This window comes from Rhinopithecus bieti, unplaced genomic scaffold (assembly GCF_001698545.2).
Source record: "Rhinopithecus bieti isolate Rb0 unplaced genomic scaffold, ASM169854v2 scaffold_11964, whole genome shotgun sequence".
Taxonomy (NCBI): Eukaryota; Metazoa; Chordata; class Mammalia; order Primates; family Cercopithecidae; genus Rhinopithecus; species Rhinopithecus bieti.
Genome location: NW_016807677.1, coordinates 1,590,456 through 1,612,256, shown reverse-complemented (window position 1 = coordinate 1,612,256; position 21,801 = coordinate 1,590,456). Strand labels below are relative to the sequence as shown.

At 42.0% G+C, this 21,801-nt stretch overlaps 1 protein-coding gene across 1 annotated transcript in view; it reads left to right on the top strand.

Annotated features, from left to right (window-relative positions):
• Nucleotides 1–21,801, top strand: part of RNF214 (ring finger protein 214) — a 53,276-nt gene that overhangs the window by 25,389 nt on the left and 6,086 nt on the right. Inside the window, 2 exon segments of the mRNA XM_017883002.1 lie at nt 13,196–13,268; nt 21,397–21,455. Of these exon segments, the coding sequence (XP_017738491.1) occupies nt 13,196–13,268; nt 21,397–21,455 (132 nt within the window).

Genomic DNA, 21,801 nt, shown 5'->3' with positions numbered 1-21,801 from the left:
CTAGTAGCAGGGACTACAGGTGCCCACCTCCACGCCCGGCTAATTTTTGTATTTTTAGTAGAGACGGGGTTTCACTGTGTTGGCCAGGATGGTCTCAATCTCTTGACCTCGTGATGCACCCACTTGGCCTCCCAAAATGCTGGGATTACAGGCGTGAACCACCGTGCTCAACCCTGTCTTTTCTTTTTTGTTCAGAGGAGACACCACATGAGGTCTTATTTTTTCTTTCTTTTTTTTTTTTTAATCTGAGGTCTTATTTTTTCATTGCATATCAGAATAAGTTGCAGTCATTAGTAACTTCACCCCAAACATATATACATGTACATCATTAATTAGAGTTTAATATTATTTATTTGCATTTTTGGGTAATAAAATTTATATGCAGTTAAATACGCAAATCTTTTTTTTTTCACTTAGCAAGTCCACTGGTTGAAAAATACATAAATCTTAAGGGAACCATTCAGTAAGTTTTGACAAATGTATGCACTTGTGTAATTCAGACCAGACCCCATCAAGATATATAAAATACATTACTGTTAAACCTGAAAGTTCACTCTTGTGCCTTCCCAGTCAGTCCCTGCCCCCGCTCTCCCCAAACCAACCATTGTTGTGGTTTTTTACCATAGTTTAGTTCTGCATGTTCCAGAGCTTCACATAAATGGAATCGATCATACACTGTGTACTCTTTTGTATCAGAATTATTTCATTCAGCAGAATGCTTTTAATATTCATGTTGTCCATTTTTACTGTGTTTATTTTATTTATTTATTTATTTATTTATTTATTTATTTATTTTTGAGAATGAGTTTCACTCTGTTGTCCAAGCTGGAGCGCAGTGACATGATCTTGACTCACTGCAACCTCCACCTGCCGGGTTTGAGCAGTTTTTCCACCTCAACCTCTCAAGTAGCTGGCATTACAGACGTGCACCACCACGCCCAGCTCATTTTTATATTTTTAGTAGAGACAGGGTTTTGCCATGTTGCCCAGGCTGGTCTCGAACTCCTGACCTGAAGTGATCTGCCCGTCTCAGCCTCCCGAAGTGCTGGGGTAATAAGCGTGAGCCACCGCGCCCGGCTTTATTGTTGAATAGTGTTCCTCTTACTGATGTATTGGAGTTTGTTTATTCTCCTGTTGATGATCATGTAGTAGTTTTCAGATTTTGACTGTTATGAATAAAGCTGCTATGAATATTCAAGTGCAAGTCATAAAGACTTCAAACATATCCTTTTATTTCTCTTGGGTAGATTCCTAGCAGAATCTGCTGGATTGTAGGTAGGTATATGAACAGTTTTATAAGAAACGGCCAGATATGCTTCCAAATTGCGTATACCATTTTACACTCTGTCAACCATATATGAGAGTTCTGGTTGCTTCACATCTTTGCTATTCAAGGGCTTGCATAGTAGTGTTTCATTGTGTGTGTGTTTTGTTTTTTAGAGATTGCAGATGGTTTGAATCATTGTGGTTTTAATATCCCCAATGACTCATGATGATGTCTCTTTTCCTATTTGCTTATTAGCCATTTGTATATTTTATTTTGGGAAGCATCTAACTTTTTTATCCCTTTTCTTGGGGGGTTGAGTTTTGACTTTTATTGTTGTGTAGTAGAAGTTCTTTTATATTTTCAATTTAAGTCCTTTGTCAGATATATGTTGTGTAAAATTTTCTTCTGCTCTCTTACATGACTATTCACTTTTAATTGCATTTTGATGAAATAATGTCTAATTCATTAAACTTTTCTTTTATAGGTAGTGCTTTCTCTGCCTTCTCTAAATTACCTTTGGCCACCCTGAAGTAGCAGAGATGTTCTCCTGTATTTTGTTATGGACACTTTATCATTTTAACTTTTATATTAATGTCTCTGATACATCTCAAATTCTTTGATTTATTTTTTTTTCTCCCCCTGGGAGGCACAACATTGGAATGTATGTTTGTTTTTTTACAACCGAAGTCTCACTGTGATGCCCAGGTTGGAGTGCAGTGGCTTTTCACAGGTGGCAGTCATAGCTCACTGTGACCTTGAACTCCTGGCCTCAAACAATCCTTCTGTCTCAGCCTCCCAAGTAGCTGGGACTACAGCCATGTACCACCACACCCTTCAAATTAATTTTTGTGTATGGTGAGAAGTAAAGGTTGAGGTTCATTTTTTCCATGTGGATATCCAGTTGTTCCAGCACCATTTATTGAAAAGACTTTCCTTTCCCTATTTGATTGCTTGGCACTTTTGCCAAAAACCAAATGACGATATGAGTCACGTGTATGAATGGTAGGTCTATTTCTTTTTTTTTTTTTTTTTTTTGAGGTGGAGTCTCGCTCTGTCGCTGGGACTGGAGTGCAGTGGCCAGATCTCAGCTCACTGCAAGCTTCGCCTCCCGGGTTTACGCCATTCTCCTGCCTCAGCCTCCCGAGTAGCTGGGACTACAGGCGCCCGCCACCTCGCCCGGCTAGTATTTGTATTTTTAGTAGAGACGGGGTTTCACCATGTTAGCCAGGATGGTCTCGATCTCCTGACCTCGTGATCCGCCCGTCTCGGCCTCCCAAAGTGCTGGGATGTAGGTCTATTTCTGAATACTATTCTGTTGTGTTGATATACTTGTCTATATACTACATTACACTGTCTGCTGGGCATGGTGGCTCATGCCTGTAATCCCATCACTTTGGGAGGTCAAGACAGGAGGATCACTTGAAACCAAGAGTTCGAGACCAGCCTGGGCAACACAGTGAGACCTAGTCTCTATTTCTTTTCTTTTTCCCTTTGTTCTTTTTTATTTGAGACAGAGTTTCGCTCTTTTTGCCCAGGCTGGAATGCAATAATGGTGCGATCTCGGCTTACTGCAACCTCCGCCTCCCGGGTTCAAGTGGTTCTCTTGTCTTAGCCTCCCGAGTGGCTGGGACTACAGGCATGCGCCACCATGCCTGGCTGACTTTGTATTTTTAGTAGAGATGGGGTTTCTCCGTGTTGATCAGGCTGGTCTTGAACTGCCGACCTCAGGTGATCTGCCCGCCTCGGCCTCCCAAAGTGCTGGGATTACAGGCATGAGCCACTGCACCCAGCCGATCTCTGTTTCTTTATTAAAGTTTTTTTGTTAAATAATTTATATAAATAAAAAATTCATGCTGTCGTGATTATTATATCTTTATCGTAAATCATGAAATCATATAATAGAAGGTCTTCTACTTTTTTTCAAGACATTCTAGGTCCTTTGCACGTTCTAGGTTCTCAGAATTTTGATGTATTTATTTTTTATTTTTCTGAGACAGTGTCTCAAGGATGGAGTGCAGTGGCATGATCATGGCTCACTGCAGCCCCGACCTCGTGGGCTCAAGCAATCCTCTCATCTCAGCCTCTGTAGTAGCTGGGACTACAGATGCTCATTACCACACCCAGCTAATTTTTTGTCTTTTTTGTAGAGACGAGGTTTCGCCATGTTGTCCAGGCTGGTCTTGAACTCCTAGACTCAACCAGTCAGCCCATCGCAGCCTCCCAAAATGTTGGGATTACAGGCGTGAGCCACTGCACCTGGCCTCGTGTATTTTAGAATCAGTTTGCCAGTTTCTACAAAAAAAGATACAACTGGTAGGAACATATATTAACTTGGGAAAAGTTGACATCTTAACAGTATTAAATCTTTTAATTCATAAATATGATACATCTTTCTGTTTATTTGGGTCTTTATCTCAGCAACATTTTATTGTTTTCAGTGTACAAATCTTGTACATTTTTCTTTAAACTTATTCCTAAATATTTTATGTTCTTTGATGCTATTGTAAATGAAATTAAGAATTTTTTTAAATTTTCAATTGTGCTAAGTACAAGTTATTTTTGTTTTTGGCCTTGTACCTGCTATTTTGCTAAATTTCTGTGTCAGTGTATTAGTTGTTTTGTATATCCTTCAAGATTTTCTTTCTTTCTTTTTTTTTTTTTTGAGACGGAGTTTTGCTCTTATTGTCCAGGCTGGATTGCAATGGCACGATCTCAGCTCACTACAACCTTTGCCTCCCAGGTTCAAGTGATTCTCCTACCTCAGCCTCCTGAGTAGCTGGGATTACAGGCATGCACCACCACGCCCGGCTAATTTTGTATTTTTGGTAGAGATGGGGTTTCTCCATGTTGGTCCGGCTGGTCTCGAACTCCTGACCTCAGATGATCCACCCGCCGTGACCTCCCAAAGTGCTGGGATTACAAGCGTGAGCCACCTTGCCCGGCCAAGATTTTCTACATAAACAATCATGGTATCTCTGAGTACACAGTTTTATCTTCCTTTCAAACCCTTAAGCCTTTTATTTCTTATAAATATTATTGCACTGACTAGGACCTCCAGTACAGTATTGAATAGAAGTGGTAGAGTGGATATCTTTGCCTTGTTCCTGCTCTTAGAGGATAGGTCTTTAATATTTTACCATTAAGTTTGATGCTGACTGTAGGTTTTTTGTGTATGCCTTTTGTCAAATAGAATAAGTTACATTCTATTTCTAATTCTCTGACACTTATTAAAATGAATGGGTACTTCATTTTGTCAAATGCTTTTCTGCATATTTAAAAATTATTGGCTGGGCTCAGTGGCTCACGCCTGTAATCCCAGCACTTTGGGAGGCCGAGGCGGGTGGATCACCTGAGGTTAGGAGTTCGAGACCAGCCTGGCCAAAATACAAGAATTAGCCGGACATGGTGGCAGGCGCCTGTAAACCCAGCTACTCAGGAGGCTGAGGCAGGAGAATCATTTGAACCTGGGAGGTGGAGGTTGCAATGAGCCGAGATCACGCCTCTGCACTCCAGCTTGGGCAACAGAGTAAGACTCCATCTCAAAAAAATTATCAAATGATTTTTCTCCTTTATTATGTTAATACAGTGTATTACATTGATTTATTTTATTTAGTTAATTTTTGTGTGTGCATGACAGAGTCTCCCTGTATCACCCAAGATGGAGTGCTGTGGCATGGTCTTGACTCACTGCAACCTCCGCCTCCTGGGTTCAAGCGATTTTCCTGCCTCAGCCTCCCGAGTAGCTGGGATTACTGGTGCCTGCCACCATGCCCAGCTAATTTTTGTATTTTTAGTAGAGACAAGGTTTCGCCTTGTTGGCCAGGCTGGTCTCAAACTCCTGACCTCAAGCCATCTGCCTGGCTCAGCCTCCCAAAGTGCTGGGATTACAGGTGTGAGCCACTGCAGCACCTGGCCCATTGATTTATTTTTTCAAATGTTAAACCAACCTTCCATTTGTGAGATAAACCCAACATGGACGAGACATACTATTTTTATATGTTGCCAAATTCAATTTGCTAATATTTTATTAAGGACTTTATGTCTGTTTTTTTTTTTTTAAATTTTTTTTAGTTTGTTTGGTTTTTGAGTTGGGGTCTTGCTCTTTTGCCCAGCCTGGGATGCAGTGATATGGTCATAGTTCACTGGAGCCTCAAACTCATGGGTTCAAGTGATCCTCTCACCTCAACCTCTCAAGTAACTGGGACTATAGGCATGTGCCACCATGCCTGGCTAATTTAAAAAAAATTTTTGCAGATACAGGGTCTCGCTATATTGTCTAGGTTGATCTTGAACTCCTGGCCACAAGTGATCCTCCTGCCTTGGCCTCCCTAAATGCGGAGATTACAAGTGTGAGCTACCATGCCTGACCCTTTGTCTGTGTTTATTGAGGAACATTGTTGTGTGTGTGTGTATGTGTAATTTAAAAAATTTAGTTATATCAGTTACTTAGGCCAGAGGGATGTTAAAATCTCTATGATTATAGCCCTTTCCTTTCCTTCCCGTTCCGTTCTGTTCCGTTCCGTTCCGTTTTTGAGACAGTGTGTTGCTCTGCCACCCAGGTTGAAGTGCAGTAGTGTAGTAGTGGCACAATCATGGCTCACTGCAGCCTCAACCTTGGTTCATGCAATTCTCCCACCTCAGCCTGGTGAGAAGCTGTGACTACAGTTGTGTGCTACCACACCTGGCTAATTCTTACGTTTTTTGTAGAGATGGAGTTTCACTATGTGGCCCAGGCTGGTCTTGAACTTCTGGGCTCAAGCAGTCCACTTGCCTCAGCCTCCCAAAGTGTTGAGATTACAGGCGTGAGCCACTATGCCCAGCCATTTTTTCCCCCTTTTTATTCAGTCAATTTTTGTTTCTTTTATTTTGAAATTATATTGTTAGATACACATACATTTATGATTGTTATTGTAGGGGAGGGAAAATGGTTTCCCTAAGTTCTTTGGCTGGGTCATTAATTTAGCTGACATGAGACAGATTAACAGGAGAGAAAACATGTTTTGTTTTGAAATGGAGTCTCGCTCTGTCGCCAGGCTGGAGTGCAGTGGTGTGGTCTCGGCTCACTGCAACCTCCACCTCCTGGGTTCAAGCAATTCTCCTGCCTCAGCCCCTCAAAGTAGCTGGGATTACAGGCACGCGCCACCATGCCTGGCTAATTTTTGTATTTTTAGTAGAGATGTGGTTTCCCCATGTTGGCTAGGCTGGTCTTGAACTCCTGACTTCATGATCCACCAGCAGATTCAGAAAGAGTTATAATTTTCTTGGATAAAGTACCTGGAAATTTTTTAGAGTCATAATTGTGGAAACTTAGAATTATCTCTTAGTTTTGTTGTTGTTGTTGTTGTTTTGAGACAGAGTTTCTTTCTTATTGCCCAGGCTGGAGCGCAATGGCACGATCTCAGCTTACTGCAACCTCTGCCTCCAGGGTTCAAGCAGTTCTCCTGTCTCCGTCTCCTGAGTAGCTGGGATTACAGGCCCCCACTACTCTGCCTGGCTAATTTTTGGTATTTTTAGTAGAAACGGGGTTTCACCATGTTGGCCAGGCTGGTCTCAAACTCCTGACCTCAGGTGATCTGCTCGCCTTGGCCTCCCAAAGTGTTGGGATTACAGGCGTGAGCCACCGTGCCTGGCCATCTCTTAGTTTTTTTTTTAAAAAAATCAACTTCTTTGAGAGATAATTTGTATACAAAAACATACTTATTTTAAGTGTACATTTTGATGAGTTTTGACATACTAATCATGTGTGTGAACACTAACACAACCACGGTATAGCACATACCTATTTCTCTACAATGCTCCCTGTATTCATTTTCAGTCACTGCTCTCCATCATTCTTGCCATTCCTAAGTAAACACTAAGCTGTGTCTGCCGCTGTAGATTACACTTAACTTTTCTAAAGATTTGTGTCTGGCTTCTTTTACTCAGTATATTTTTGAGATTCATCCATGAGGTGGTAGATATCAATAGTTTATTCCTTTTTAATGCTGAGCAGTAGTCCATTGTATGAATATTTCACAATTCATTTACCCAGTTAAAGGTGTTATAATATCATTATGGCTCCTGTTGTTTGTAATGAGAAGTCAGTGACAGTTCATATTCTCTTTCCCTCTGTGTATTGTGTCATTTTTTTTCTGTAGTTTATTTCAATATTTTCCACTTATCTTTAGTTTTCAGCAGTTTGACTTTGATTTGCCCACATGCTGTTTTCTTTGTATTTTTCCTGTTTGGAGTTTTCTGAGTTTCTTGATCTGTAAAGTTATGTCCTTCACCAAACTTGTGAAATTTTCTTTCTTTCTTTTTTCTCTTTTAATTTGAGACAGGGTCTCACTCTGTCACACAGGCTAAAGTGCAGTGGCGTGATCTTGGCTCACTGCAACCTCTGCCTTCTAGGCTTATGTGATCTTCCTGCCTCGGTCTCCCAAGTAGCTAGGACCACAGGTGTGCACCACCATGTCTGGCTAATTTTTGTATTTTTTGCAGAGACAGGGGTTTACCATGTTGCCCAGGCTGGTCTCGAATTCCTGGGCCCAAGTGATTTGCCTATGCTGGCCTCCCAAAGTGCTGGGATTACAGGTGTGAGCCACCACACCTGCCAAATTTATGAAATTTTCTGACATCATAATTTTCAAATATTTTTTTCTGCCCTATTCCCCTTTTTCTTTCTGGGCCTCCACTCTCATGTGAGTTAGACCTTTTGATATTGTCTGACAGCTCACTGAGGCTCTCTTCGTTTCTTTCCAGTTTTTTTTTGCTTTGTTTCTCATACTGGATAATTTATTTCTTTTCTTTTTTTCTTTCTTTTTTTTTTTTTTTGTTTTGAGACGGAGTCTCACTTCTTCACCCAGGCTGGAGTGCAATGGCATGATCTTGGCTCACAGCAACCCCTGCCTCCTGGGTTCAAGCAATTCTCCTCCCTCAACCTCCCAAGTAGCTGGGATTACGGACATGTGCCAGCATGCCTGGGTAATTTTTGTATTTTTAGTAGAGACAGGGTTTCACCATGTTGGCCAGGCTGGTCTCGAACTCCTGATCCACCCACTTCAGCCTCCCAGAAGTGCTGGGATTACAGGTGTGAGCCACCGCGCCAGGCCATATTGTATAATTTCTTTTTTTTTTTTGGAGATGGAATTTCACTCTTGTTGCATAGGCTGGAGTGCAATGGTGCGATCCCAGCTCACTGCAACCTCCGCCTCCCCTGTTCAAGCGATTCTCCTGCCTCCGCCTTTAGAGTAGCTGAGATTACAGGCGCCTGCCACCACGCCCGGCTAATTTTTGTATTTTAATAGAGACGGGGTTTTGCCATGTTGACCAGGCTGGTCTTGAACTCCTGACCTCAGGTGATCCACCCACTTCGGCCTCCCAAAGTGCTAAGATTACAGGCATGAGCCACTGCAGCCCCATAGTGGATCATTTCTATTGATGTCTTCAAGTTCACTTGCTGTTCTATATCATTTCCATTTTGCTATTAAGCCCATGCAGTAAATTTCATATTTTCAGTAGTATATTTTTCAGTTCCATTATTTCAATTCTGTTTCTCTGCTAATCCTAGCACTTTGGGAGGCTGAGGCAGGAGGACCATTTGAGCCAGGAATTCAAGACCAACCTCGGCAACATAGTGAGGCCCTGTCTCTACGAAAGAAAAAAGAAAAAAATTAGCCAGGTGTCGTGGCACACACCTGTAGTTCCAGCTACCAGAAGGCTGAGGAGGGAGGATTGCTTGAGCCCAGGAGTTTGAGGTTGCAGTGAGCTGTGATTGTGCCACTGCACTCCAGCCTGGGCAACAGAGCAAGACCCCACTCAAAAAACAAACAAACAAATAACAAACCAAGAAATAGAAGGATTCACATTTTCTAATGGTCAAATTCTCTCCAGTTTATTATTTGTCTGTTTCTTGTTTACTCTCTGGTGCTCCAGGTAGATAACTTTTTTGTGTGTGTGTGAGATAGAGTCTCACTCTGTCGCCCCGGCTGGAGTACAGTTGCAGGATTTCGGCTCACTGCAACCTCCGCCTCCCAGGTTCAAGTGATTCTCCCACCTCAGCCTCCCAAGAAGCTGGACTACAGGCATGCACCACCACACCTGGCCAATCTTTGTATTTTTTGTAGGGACAGGGTTTCACCATGTTGCCCAAATTGGTCCCGATCTTCTGGGCTCAAGCCATCTGCCCACATTGGTCTCCCAAAGTGCCAGGATTACAGTTATGAGCCACTGTGCTTGGGCAGAATTTAGATTTTTTAATCTGCAGGTTGGTTGGTCTGTTAGGAGCAACTTTGCGTTTATTGGAAGGAGAAGATCTCTGGCTGCATTACATTAGATGGGCCAAAGAACTGATAAACTGGTGTCAGGGAGACTATTAGAGTGCCGTTGAGATGAAATGAGAGCCTTATCCAAGTAATGAAGAAACAGAAAGGAAAGGCTTTCTGAGGTAGGATTGATGAGATTTGTTAACTGCTTAGTAATTACCCTGTTTAGGATAATTCTTTTATGATTCATCCATTCATCCATGTTCTTATGTATCCGTAGTTTATTCTGCTGTATTGCTGAGTAGTATTCCATTGTAAGACTGTATCAAATTTCTTTATATATTCACTAGTTGATAGATATTTGGGTTGTTTCTATTTTTTGTTTATTATTAATAAAGCTGATCTGAGTATTCAAGTACAAGTTCTTAAGTTGACGTGTTTTCTCTTAGGTAAAGTGCTGTGAGTGGGATTTTTGGCCATATGTTTGTTTAACTTTATAAGAAACTACCAAACTGTTTTCCAAAGTTGCTTTATTATTTTACATTTCTACCAGCAACATACAAGCATTTCAGTTACTCCATGTCCTCACCAACACTAGGTTTTGTCAGTCTTTAATTTTAGCCATTCTAGTAACTGTATAGTGGTATCTCATTGTGGTTTTAATTTGTATTTCCCTAATGACTATTAATGTTGACAATTTATTCATGCTTTTATTTGTCTTTTTCTTTTTTGGTGAAGCATCTATTCAGATATTTTAAAAAGCATCCTGTCTTCTTATTGAGTTGTAAAAATTATTTATTATGGTAATTGGGGAGACCACCTGTATTGACTTTATCTGGACGAGAAACAAGCTGTTCTTAGTCATATATTTTTTTTTTTTTGTGGAGACGGAGTCTCGCTCTGTCGCCCAGGCTGGAGTGCAGTGGCATGATCTTGGCTCACTGCAAGCTCCGCCTCCTGGGTTCACGCCATTCTCCTGCCTCAGCCTCCCAAGTAGCTGGGACTACAGGCACCCGCCACCATGCCCGGCTAATTTTTTTGTATTTTTAGTAGAGACGGGATTTCACCATGTTCGCCAGGATGGTCTCTGTCTCCTGACCTCATGATCCGCCCGCCTCGGCCTCCCAAAGTGCTAGGATTACAGGCGTGAGCCACCGCACCCGGCCTTAGTCATATTGTTCTGACAGGAGGTAGTTCCGTAAGTTGGAGCAAGGTGCTCTTCAGAGTTAGGCTCTTACCTTCCTACTGGGAACTGGGAGATAGGGAAGCTGTCTCCTTTGATGTTTGCATTTCAAAAAGATGGCTCCCAGGTCCTTGAAACATTCCTGATTTGTGTGACTGTTTTTAGCCTTTAGAAAGATTTTCTTTCTTTTTTTTTTTTTTTTTTTTGAGACGGAGTCTTGCTCTGTCACCCAGGCTGGAGTGTAGTGGCCGGATCTCAGCTCACTGCAAGCTCCGCCTCCCAGGTTTACGCCATTCTCCTACCTCAGCCTCCCTAGTAGCTGGGACTACAGGCGCCCGCCACCTCACCCGGCTAGTTTTTTTGCATTTTTTAGTAGAGACGGGGTTTCACTTTGTTAGCCAGGATGGTCTCGATCTCCTGACCTTGTGATCCGCCCGTCTCGGCCTCCCAAAGTGCTGGGATTACAGGCTTGAGCCACCGCGCCCGGCCTAGAAAGATTTTCATATACTTGAAAAGGACGGTGAAAGAAAATTTGAAAGACAAGATTGGGGGACTGGTCGGGGGGAGCCTTTTTTTGTTATTTTCAACAGGGAGAATTAATTCTCTTATTTGTAATTGTATTTTCCCTTATACCACATAAGTGTGGCTGTATTTCTTTACTGTCTATTCCATTGCATCGATCTGTTTGTCTTTCCTTGTAACCGCATAGTAAATGTTGAAATCAGTGCATCTTCCAACTTTGGTGTTTTTTTCCAAAATTGCTTTGAATATTCCAGATACTTTTTATTTTCATATAAATTTTAGAATCAAATGATCAGCTTTTACAAAAAGCTTGCTTGGAATTTGATTGGGTTTGTATTGAATCTGTAGATCAATTTGGGAACAATTGACATCTTAACAATATTGAGTCTTCTGATTCATGAACATGGAAGAGTGCTCTTTTTCTTCTTTAGTTTCTCTTGGCAATGATTTGTAAGTTTGAGAGGCTATAGGGTTGAAGAGGGAAAGCATTCTCTTTGCCCTCTAAAGGTTCACTAAAAATTAACTGACAAAAGGTAGATGAGTAGGATAAAAAAGCATATAAAATTTATTTCATGTGCATAATAAGCACAGGGGAATTGCAGGAGAATGATAACCTGATGAAGTCCAGATGCTTATATACCTACCCTTCTTTAACAGGGAAGGGGAGATCTTAAGATAGTTGCATTTCTTTTGCAGAGACGTTTTCTTAGATAAGGAGATTCCAAAGATAATCCCTCTTGGTGCTTCTGGAAAGAGGACCAGAGTGATGGGCTTGGGGGAAGGTTGGAGACAGACCTTGGTTCTAAGGCTTATTTCTGAGACTTTTCAATTTTCTTTTCTTTTCTTTTTTATTTTATTTTATTTTATTTTATTTTTTTGAGTCAGAATCTTGCTCTGTTGCTCTGTTGTCCAGGCTGTAGTGTAGTAGCACAGTCACGGCTGACTGCAGCCTTGACCTCCTGGGCTCAGAAGATCCTTCCACCTTTGCCTCCCAAGTAGCTGGGACTACAAGCTTGTGCCACCACACCACTCTAATTTATTTATTTATTTTAAATTTTTTGAGATGGAGTCTCACTCTGTCGCCCAGGCTGGAGTACAGTGGCATGATGTGGGCTCATTGCAACTTCCACTTCCTGGGTTCAAGCAGTTCTGCCTGCCTTAGCCCCTCCGCGAGTAGTTGGGATTACAGGCGCCCACTACCACGCCCGGCTAATTTTTGTATTTTTAGTAGAGACAGGGTTTTGCCATGTTGCCCAGTTGGTCTTGAACTCCTGACCTCAGGTGATCCACCTGCCTTGGCCTCCCAAAGTGCTGGGATTACAGGCATAAGCCACCTCACTCAGCCTAATTTATTTTTATTTTTTGTAGAGACAGGGTCTCACTATGTTGCGCAGGCTGGTCTCAACTCAAACGCCTGGACTCAAGCAGTCCTCCTGCCTCTGCCTCACAAAGTGTTGGGATTACAGGTGTGAGCCACCACATCTTGCCTCAGTTTTCTTTTTCTTTCTTTCTTTCTTTCTTTTTTTTTGAGACAGAATGTGGCTGTGTCCCCCAGGCTAGAGTGCAGTGGCGTGATCTTGGCTCACTGTAGCAGCCTCTGCCTTTCAGGCTCAAGTGATTCTCCTGTCTCAGCCACCCAAGTAGATGGGATTACAGTTATGTGCCACCACGCTTGGCTAATTTTTGTGTTTTTAGTAGAGACAAGTTTTTTGCCATGTTGCCTAGGCTGGTCTCAGACTCCTGTGTTCAAGTGTTCCGCCTGCCTTAGCCTCCCAAAGTGCTGGAATTACGGGTGTGAGTCACTTCGCCCAGCCAGTTTTCTTTAATTCAAAGCACTCAGCATACCAAAGCATCATATTGTGGGGTATCGTTTTCTGTACCCTAACAAGGCCAAGAAGACAGCTCCTACTCTTTGTATTATGGCCTCAAAATTCTAGCCACCTTGGCCTCTCTGAACTCCTGTTTTTGTCTCTTATTTAGCAACAATGCCAGCTCTGTTTGCATTTGCTGTCCCTGTACTGCAGACTGGAAACTACCTCCAGGCAGTGAGCTGGAGCAATTGTAAGGCTGCTTTCATATGTATTCCTTTCTCAGTGATCATAGTCCTGTGCTGCCTATTGTCCAGTGTATGAAAACATTGTTTCATATGTTTTGTCCAGTTGTTTAGTTCTGTAGGGCCACAGGGCAAATCTGTCCCTGGTACTCCATTTTGGGCAGAAGCAGAGTCCTAAGTTATCTTCTGGACAGGTTAAATTTGAAGTATTTGCAGGATATCTATGCCTAGTATGTGTAGTAAACATTATCGGAAAAGGAGCTGGAAATGAAGCTAATGACGTGGATAGTGTAGGAGTTGATCAGTGCCCATTAATTCCTTGTGAAGGATTGGAATGGTGATGAGAAAGGAGGTTGTGGTCACAAAATAACAGAACAAAGTTTGAGGTGTTTTTTTGTTGTTGTATTTTGTTTTGAGACAGGGTCTCACTGCGTCATGCAGGCTGTAGTGTGATGATAACTCAACTGTAGCCTCAACCTCCTGGGCTTAAGCAGTCTTCCCACCTCAGCCTCCCAAGTAGCTAGGACTGCAGGAGCACAGCACCGTGCCCAGTTAATCTTTTTCTTTTTTTGTAGAGGCAAGGGTCTTGCCATGTTGCCCAATCTTGTCTTGAACTCCTGAGCTCAAGATATTCTCCTGCCTTGGCCTTCCAAAGTGCTGGTAGCCAGGCATGGTGGTGTATGCCTGTAGCTACTTGGGAGGCTGAGGCAGGAGAATCACTAGAGCCCAGGAGTTTGAGGCTCCAGTGAGCTTACGATCGTGCCACTGTACTCCAGCCTGGGTGACACAGTGAAACCCTGTCTCTAAAAACAAACACCAGCCACCACCATGAGCCACCTTGCCTGGACCAAAGTTTGAGGTTTTCAGTGTAGATTATCTGTGTGTTAATAACGTTCAAGGAATGGCTTTGCTGCCAGAAAACCAGACACCGCATATTCTCACTCATAAGTGGGAGCTGAACAGTGAGAACACATGGCCACAGGGAGGGGAACAACAGACACCAGGGTCAGTTGGTGGGGTAGGCAGGAAGAGGAGGGAGAGCATTAGGACAAATAGCTAATGTATGTGGAGCTTAAAACCTAGATGACGGGTTGATAGGTGCAGCAAACCACCATGGCACACATATACCTATGTAACAAAGCTACATGTTCTGTACTTGTATTCCAGAACTTAAAGTAAAATTTAAAAATTAAAAAAAAAAAAGAAAAAAGAAAAGAAAGAAATGGCTTTGTTGGTAGGCTATTGGCAAGGAATGAAGTTTAGGAGGAGGAAGAACTCCAAGGTGTTAGTCTCAAATAGATCATGAATATGGATACTGAGGTCACAAGGTTGTTGTAAAGGGTAGAAAATAAGGAATATGACTAGATGCTAAAAAGTATCCATGTGGGTAGAGATGAGATGAGAGTGTAGTAGATTAGAGGTGCTGAAACATTTTAGTCTAAGGACCCCTTTAAACTTAATAATTAACAAGGACCCCAGGGAGGTTTTCTTTATATGGATTTTATATATCAGTATTTACTGAACCAGAAATTAAAACTGAGAAAAAATTTAATATTTATGCATTAATGTATTTTAAAATAATAATAAACCTATGTGTTAACATAATTAGCATATTTTCTATGAAAAATAGTTTTCAGATAAAAATCAGTTTAAAGAATACTGTTTACATGTTGTAAATCTCTTTCATGGAAGAAGCTTTTCTTATCTGCTATATTTAATTGCAATATGTTGTTTTGGTTGAAATATAGAAAATCTGATGATTATATAGCTAAATAGTTGGAAAGCAAAGAGTATTTTAATAGCTTTTAAAGATAATTGTGGATATTCATCTTTGATACTATACCAAAACTTGACGTGTTGGTGTCTTAAAGGTTAGTTGCATTGTGGGATCCGAAACCACATCAATAAACATTTTGCTTTTATTTTTAAATTTGTTTTATTTTTTTTAATATTTTTATATTCCTGGCAGTCTGTGAGGTTTTTTTTTATACTAGCACATTAAAATCTATTTGTTTACCTTGAATTTTGAATGGACATTTTACCTATGTTGTATAGGGGAAGAGAAACCTTTTCTTTACCTTTTTATGTTTAGAGATTAGGGCCTGAAAATTAAACTGACAAAATGTTATACAACCAACAAGTTTATATGACCACTGGGCAGTAACAGATCAGTTACACTGAAGCAGCAGGGTTTGCAGTAGAGAAAGAGTTTAATGATTGCAGAGCATTGAGTGAGGACATGGGAAGAGACCCTCAAATCTATCTCCCCTGAGGAGTTATGGGCTGGTATTTTACGTTTTAAGGGGATTGTGGAAGGTAAGGGGCTGGAAAATTGAGGTCGTTGATTGGTTGAGATATGGGGGATGAAATCATCAAGATGTGGAAACTGCATTCTTTTGTGAGTCAGCTCCTCTGGGATCCTTCAAACCAACTGGCGTTAGTGGGGTCCTTCAGACAGGCTGATGTCAATAATTTCACTGCTGTGCAGGACCTGAAGTAATATCTTAAAGGGAAAACTCAATGTTTTATAATGTTCATGTTTTCTATAGAACACTTAAGGGAAACTTTAATCTCGTAGCAGGGTCTATGTGATTCTGAGACAGCAGGCACCAAACACTGGTGAAGAAGCTAGTCAGAGAGCAAGCTGACCTCATGATAAACACTGCATGTGCTGCAAGCCTTGTTTATTTTCGTTTCTCCCCGCTCTTCTTCCCTGATGAATTTCATACAGTATATAGGGACAGTTTCAAAATGACAGATTAACAGGAGGGAAAAACAGAGTTTATTTACATGTGCAATGTGCATACACATGGAATAACTCAATGGTGGGTAACTCAAAGGCGTAGTTAGTTAGAATTTGGGGTCAATATACTATCATACTAGATTAAGAGGAGAGAGGAGAAAGCCCCTAGTACTGGGAAAACAAATGACTTCTTTTTTTCTTTTTTGAGATGGAGACTCGCTCTTGTCGCCCTGGCTGGATTGCAATGGCATGATCTCGGCTCATTGCAACCTCTACCTCCTGGGTTCAGTCAGTTCTTCTGCCTCAGCCTCCTGAGTAGCTGGAATTACAGGTGCTCACTACCACACTCAGCTAATTTTTTTTTTTTTTTTTGTATTTTTAGTAGAGATGAGGTTGCACCACATTGAACCAGGCTAGTCTCGAACTCCGGACCTTAGGTGATCTGCCCACCTTGGCCTCCTGAAGTCCTGGGATTACACGTGTGAGTGACTGTGCCCAGCCATGATTCTTTTTTTTTTTTTTTTGAGATGGAGTTTTGCTTTTGTTGCCCAGGCCAGAGTGCAATGGCACAATTTCAGCTCCCTGCAATCTCTGCTTCTCTGGTTCGAGCAATTCTTCTGCCTTAGCCTCCCAAGTAGCTGAGACCACAGATGAGCACCATGATGTCTGGCTAATTTTTGTAAATTTTTTTTTTTTGTAGAGATGGGGTTTTGCCATGTTGGCCAGGCTGGTCTTGAACTCTTGACCTCAAGTGATCCATGCACCTCAGCCTCCAGAAACACTGAGATTATAGGTGTGAGCCACTGCACCTGGCCTAGTGGCACATTTTTCAAGATAGGCCATATGATAGGTTATGAAACAAGTCTTAATATATTTTTAAAATAGAAATAATATGTTTTCTCAGACCATAGCAGTATAAAACTAGAAATCAATTTGAAGAGGAACTCTCAAACTATAAAAATTAGAAATTGAACAACCTGCTCCTGAATGATCTTTGAGTTAACAATGAAATCAAGATAGAAATTAAAATTGTTTTAAATGATTGATAGTAGTGACAGAAGTTGTCAAAATCTCAGATACAGCAAAAGCAATACTAAGAGGGAAGTTTGTAGTGCCAAATACCTTCATCAAAAAGACAGATCACAAATTGACAATGTAATAATATCACACCTCAAGGAACTAAAAAAACAGGAAGAAACCAAACACAAAGCTAGCAGAAGAAAAGAAATAACAAAGAAGAGAACTAAACAAAATTGAAACCAAAAAATACAAAGGATCAATAAAATTAAAAGTTGTTTCTTTGAAACGATAAACAAAAATGATAGACCAGTAGCTAGATTAGCTGTGAGAGGATTCAAGTAAGCTTAGTCAAAAATGAAAAGGGAGATACCATAACTGATACCACAGAAATACAAAAGATCATCTGAGACTACTGTGAACACTTATATGTATACAAACCAGAAAACCTAGATGAACTGAATAAATTCCTGGAACACACAACCCCCCAAGCTTGAACTAGGAAGAAACAGAAATCTTGAACAGACCAATAGCAAGTAGTTTGATTGAATCAGTGATTTAAAAAATCTCCCAACCAAAACATCCCAGGTCCAGATGGATTCACAGCCAAATTCTACCAGACATTCAAAGAACTGATACCAATTCTACTGGAACTATTCCAAAAGATCAAGAAGGAGGGAATCCTCTCTAACTCATTCTCCAAAGCCAGTCTCAGCCTGATGCCAGAGCCAGGAAAGGACACAACAACAAAAGAAAACTGCAGACCAGTATCCCTGCTGAACATAGATACAGAAGTCCTCAGCAAAGTACTAGCAAAACTGAATTGAACAGCGTACCAAAAAGATAATTCAGCACAATCAAGTGGGTTTCATCCAAGGGAGGCAAGGATGGCTCAGCATACACAAGTCAATAAATGCGATTCACCACATAAACCAAATTAAAAACCCTATGATCATTTCAATAGATGTAGAAAAAGCATTTGATAAAATCCTGTATCCGTTTGTGGTAAAAACCCTCAACAAATTAGGCATAGAAGGAACATACCTCAAAATAATAAAAGCCATATATGACAAACTCACAGCCACTATCATACTGAAGAGAGAAAAGCTGAAAGCATTCCCCCTCAGAACTGGAATGAGGCTGGGCACAGTGGCTCATGCTTGTGATCCCAGAGCTTTGGGAGGCCAATTCAGGAAGATCANCTTGCTCTGTCGCCCAGGCTGGAGTTCAGTGGCGCGATCTCGGCTCACCACAAGCTCTGCCTCCTGGGTTCACGCCATTCTCCTGCCTCAGTCTCCCGAGTAGCTGGGACTACAGGTGCTCGCCACTACGCCCAGCTAATTTTTGTATTTTTAGTAGAGACGGGGTTTCACCATGTTAGCCAGGATGGTATTGATCTCCTGACCTTGTGATCCACCTGCCTCGGTCTCCCAAACTGCGTGAGCCACTGCGCCCGGCCAAGAAAATAATTTCTTCTTTTTTTTTTTTTGAGACGGAGTCTTGCTCTGTTGCCCAGGCTGGAGTGCAGTGGCCAGATCTCAGCTCACTGCAAGCTCTGCCTCCCAGGTTTACGCCATTCTCCTGCCTCAGCCTCCCGAGTAGCTGGGACTACAGGCGCCCGCCACCTCGCCAGGCTAGTTTTTTGTATTTTTTAGTAGAGACGGGGTTTCACCGTGTTAGCCAGGATGGTATCGATCTCCTGACCTTGTGATCCGCCCGTCTCGGCCTCCCAAAGTGCTGGGATTACAGGCTTGAGCCACCGCGCCCGGCCTCAATAATTTCTTAATGTAGTTCCTTTTGTTAGATCCCAGTGAGGTAAATGTGGCAAAAAGCCCAAAGGAAAAGATTTTTTGTGTGTGAATACGTGGAATGTCTCCATTGACATAACTTGATTTTTCTAATATAAGTTTATATTTGTAGTTGACAATGTAATGAAAGTTAGAGATGTTCAGTGAGCATCTATAATATTGAAGGATAACATCAATCACAGAAGGCAACTGTCATGTTTTCCTACAATTATCCGATTGTCAGAGTGAATAGTAAGCTAGGTGGATTGACTCTGTAATGTATTTCACATCTTTTTATGTAAGAGCATCTGATTCTTCATATATTTTAGAACTGAAGGAATATGTGTTGTAGCATGAAGACACAGCTACCGATAAAATCCTTGTATAAAGAATTATCAGGCTGGGCATAGGGGCTCACACTTGTAATTCAAGCACTTTGGGAGGTTGAGGCTGGTGGATCACCTGAGGTCAGGAGTTCAAGATCAACCTGACCAACATGGCAAAACCCCGTCTCTACTAAAAATACAAAAATTAGCCAGATGTGGTGGTACGCATCTATAGTCCCAGCTACTTGGGAGACTGAGGCAGGAGAATTGCCTGAACCTGGGAGGTGGAGGTTGCAGTGAGCCAAGATCCTACCAGTGTACTCCAGCTTGGGTGACAGTTTCAAAAAAAAAAAAAAACCCACAAAGAATTGTTAGATAATGTGTTTTCTGCTAGGAAGTTAATTTAGGGAAGCACTACCTGAAGATTAAGGCAGAAAATGCCCACCTACTTCTCATTTCTATTAGATGAATGTACCTTGTCAGTAGAGGGCCGACAATGTCAGAGACTGAATGAATAAGTGTAGCACACACACACACCCCGTCTCCCTATACATGAAATAGAGAACCAGGGATGTGTGGAGAATTGGGTCAAAAGCAAGAATGTGTGAGAGGAAAGGGCCTCATAAACTTCTGTTAAGCAAATTGCTCCCTTTCGTATATGTAAGGTTACTACAAAAACGGAAGGGGAATAAAAGTTTCTCTCACTGAAGACAAGTGGGGGCCAGGCGCGGTGGCTCATGACTATAATCCCAGCACTTTGGGAGGCCGAGGTGGGTGGATCACCTGAGGTTAGGAGTTCAAGACCACCCTGGCCAACATGGCGAAACCCCATCTCTACTAAAAATACAAAAAAAATTAGCTGGGCATGGTGGTGGGCGCCTGTAATCCAGCTACTCAGGAGACTGAGGCAGGATAATCATTTGAACCTGAGAGGTGGAGGCTACAGTGAGCCAAGATTGTGCCACTGCACTCCAGCCTGGGCAACAGATAAAGACTCCCTCTCAAAAAAAAAAAGAAAAAAGAAAAGTGGGAACGTTTCTCTTAATATGTAAATCTTGGCTGGGCTCAGTGGCTCACACCTGTAATCCTAGCACTTTGGGAGGCTGAGGCGGGTGGGTCACGAGGTCAGGAGATCGAGACCATCCTGGCTAACACAGTGAAACCCTGTCTCTACTAAAAACACAAAAAATTAGGTAGGCATAGTGGCACGTACCTGTAGTCCCACCTACTCAGGAGGCTGAGGCAGGAGAATTGCTTGAACCCGGGAGGCAGAGGTTGCCATGAGCCAAGATCACGCCATTGCACTCTGGCCTGGGCGACAGACCGAGACTGTCTCAAACAAAAAACAAAAACCATGTAACTCCTCCCAAGCTTTTCTTCTTATTTTTACTTTTCTAAAATGTAGGGGAGATAATCTAAGTGTTTTCATCCCATTCTGTTCACTGATTTTGGTAATCCAGGCTTCCAGCTATAAAACTTACCATAATCAAATGTAATATAAAGAAATTCTTTTGCCAGCTGTGTTGCTTAACGGCCTCTATAGTTCTGAGTAGGGTGATCACCCATCCCAGTTTTAGCACTGAAAGTCATCCATCCTGGGAAATGCCTCAGTACTGGGCAAACCAGGACAGTTGGTCACTCTCATGCTGAGTTGGGGGGACAGCATGTAGGGAGGGAGGAAACCAAGGAAAATGAGAAGTCTTGAGGTATGAAGAGAACATTTTTTTCTTTTTGAAGCATATTTACTATAGCTAGGAAAATTGAAAATTAATAAGCTTGTATCAGTGTGCTTAGCAGCGAATTAGTGGTTTGCTGCATTAAGGGTGAATATTAAGTAGGCCTCTGGCCAGGCACAGTAGCCTGTAATCCCAGCACTGTGGGAGGCGGAGGTAGCAGGATCACTTGAGCCCAGGAGTTTGAGAACAGCCTGTAGAACAAAGTGAGACCCTTGTCTCTACAAAAAATAATAAACAAACATCAGCCAGGCGTGGTGGCGTGTGTCTGTAGTCCCAGTAACTTGGGAGGCTAAGGCAAGAAGATTGCTTGAGTCCAGGGGGTTGAGGCTGCAGTGAACCAAGATCATAGCACTGTACTCTGGTCTGGGCAACAGAGTGAGACCCTGTCTATAAAAAACAAACAAACAAAAAGGTGGACCCCTGTGTTTAGTCCTGCGTTCTTCAGGACCCATACTAAAAGACATGTAGGGAAATAAGAATGCAGAATGCCATAATGGTTTTGAATTCTCTTGAACATAGAACGTTCTGCCTTCAATGGAGGGCTTTTGTTCTAAGATGCAGTCTTTTTCCTGCTGTAGGTAACCTTATTTTAGGAAGTGGAGATACAAACCTTTTTTTTTTTGAGACAGAGTCTCGCTTTGTAACCTAGGCTGGAGTGCAGTGGTGCGATCTCAGCTCGCTGCAACCTCTGCCTCCCAGGTTCAAACAATTCTCTTGCCTCACCCTTTTGAGTAACTGGGACTACAGGCGTGTGCCATCACACTCAGCTAATTTTTGTATTTTAGTAGAGATGGGGTTTCACCATGCTGGCCAGGCTGGTCTCAAACTCCTGACTTCAAGTGATCTGCCCATCTTGGACTTCCAAAGTGCTGAGATTACAGGCACGAGCCACCACACCTGGCCACAACATTTTTTTTTTTTTTT